Consider the following 853-nt stretch of genomic DNA (forward strand, 5'->3'; position numbering starts at 1 on the left):
CACTGTTCCGCCTCTGCACCGGTCAGTATCCTGTGTGTTAAACCTTACTTGTGTGTTGTATGAGGGCATAAACATGCAATATATACTCCTCAAAGAGTGTCTCCTTGCAGCTTCACCATAGCTGAGGTAGTGTGATGGTCAAGCAAATTGGCTTCTCTGCATGCTTCTCAGCAGCAGCTCCGCAGTGAGTCGGGCTGGACCAGACCAGCGTGAGCCAAAACCTACACTCCCACGCAGCCCACACACGATGAGCAATCTGCCAATGACCATCAAATCGGCCAGGCTATCTCAAGCCTTAACAACATAGCATTGCTGCATGCATCCCATGCATGTGCAGACAAGTCAGCAGCGTTCAAACAGCTGCAAAGCTTCCACGGAGTCGTTAGCTCCGCAAATGACGTAGGTGCTCCCACGGGGTCCCAAATCCAGGCCCCCGTACCGCGTTTCAAACACGCGCCGCATCTTGACCGATGCCGCCGTACGCCTTGCCGGCGTCACGCTGAACCAGCGTCATTTTGCACTTGACCGTGCAAAACCACAACGTGCTGTGCCGCAGCACGAACTGCTTGTAGCAGTGGCTTCTTGACCGATGCCACTCACGACTTGTTGTCGCCTGACTGTTGTCCTGGGTCCTTGACCTTAGAGCACAAAGCTTTGGTTCTTGGGGCAGTCACGCTTGACGTGGCCAGGCTTGTTGCACTTCCAGCAGAGCCTGGTGTCGTCGTCGTTGCTGTAGGCGTCGCCATAGCCGTTGTCATTGCCGTTGCCGTTGCCGTTGCCGTTGCCGTTGCCGTTGCCGTTGCCGTTGCCGTTGCCGTTGCCGTTGCTGTTGCCGTTGCCGTTGCCGTTGCCG

The 853-nt window shown here is 55.9% G+C and overlaps 1 protein-coding gene across 1 annotated transcript in view; it reads right to left on the bottom strand.

Moving 5' to 3' along the window:
• Nucleotides 1-639: 639 nt before the first annotated feature.
• MNEG_10653 (hypothetical protein) overlaps nt 640-853 on the bottom strand; it is a gene marked incomplete at both ends in the record, with an annotated part of 1,470 nt that continues 1,256 nt past the window's right edge. Inside the window, one exon of the mRNA XM_014040874.1 lies at nt 640-826. Within this exon, the coding sequence (XP_013896328.1) occupies nt 640-826 (187 nt within the window). The remainder of the gene's footprint in view (nt 827-853) is intronic.

The sequence above is a fragment of the Monoraphidium neglectum genome (assembly GCF_000611645.1).
Source record: "Monoraphidium neglectum strain SAG 48.87 unplaced genomic scaffold scaffold02405, whole genome shotgun sequence".
NCBI classification, from domain to species: domain Eukaryota; kingdom Viridiplantae; phylum Chlorophyta; class Chlorophyceae; order Sphaeropleales; family Selenastraceae; genus Monoraphidium; species Monoraphidium neglectum.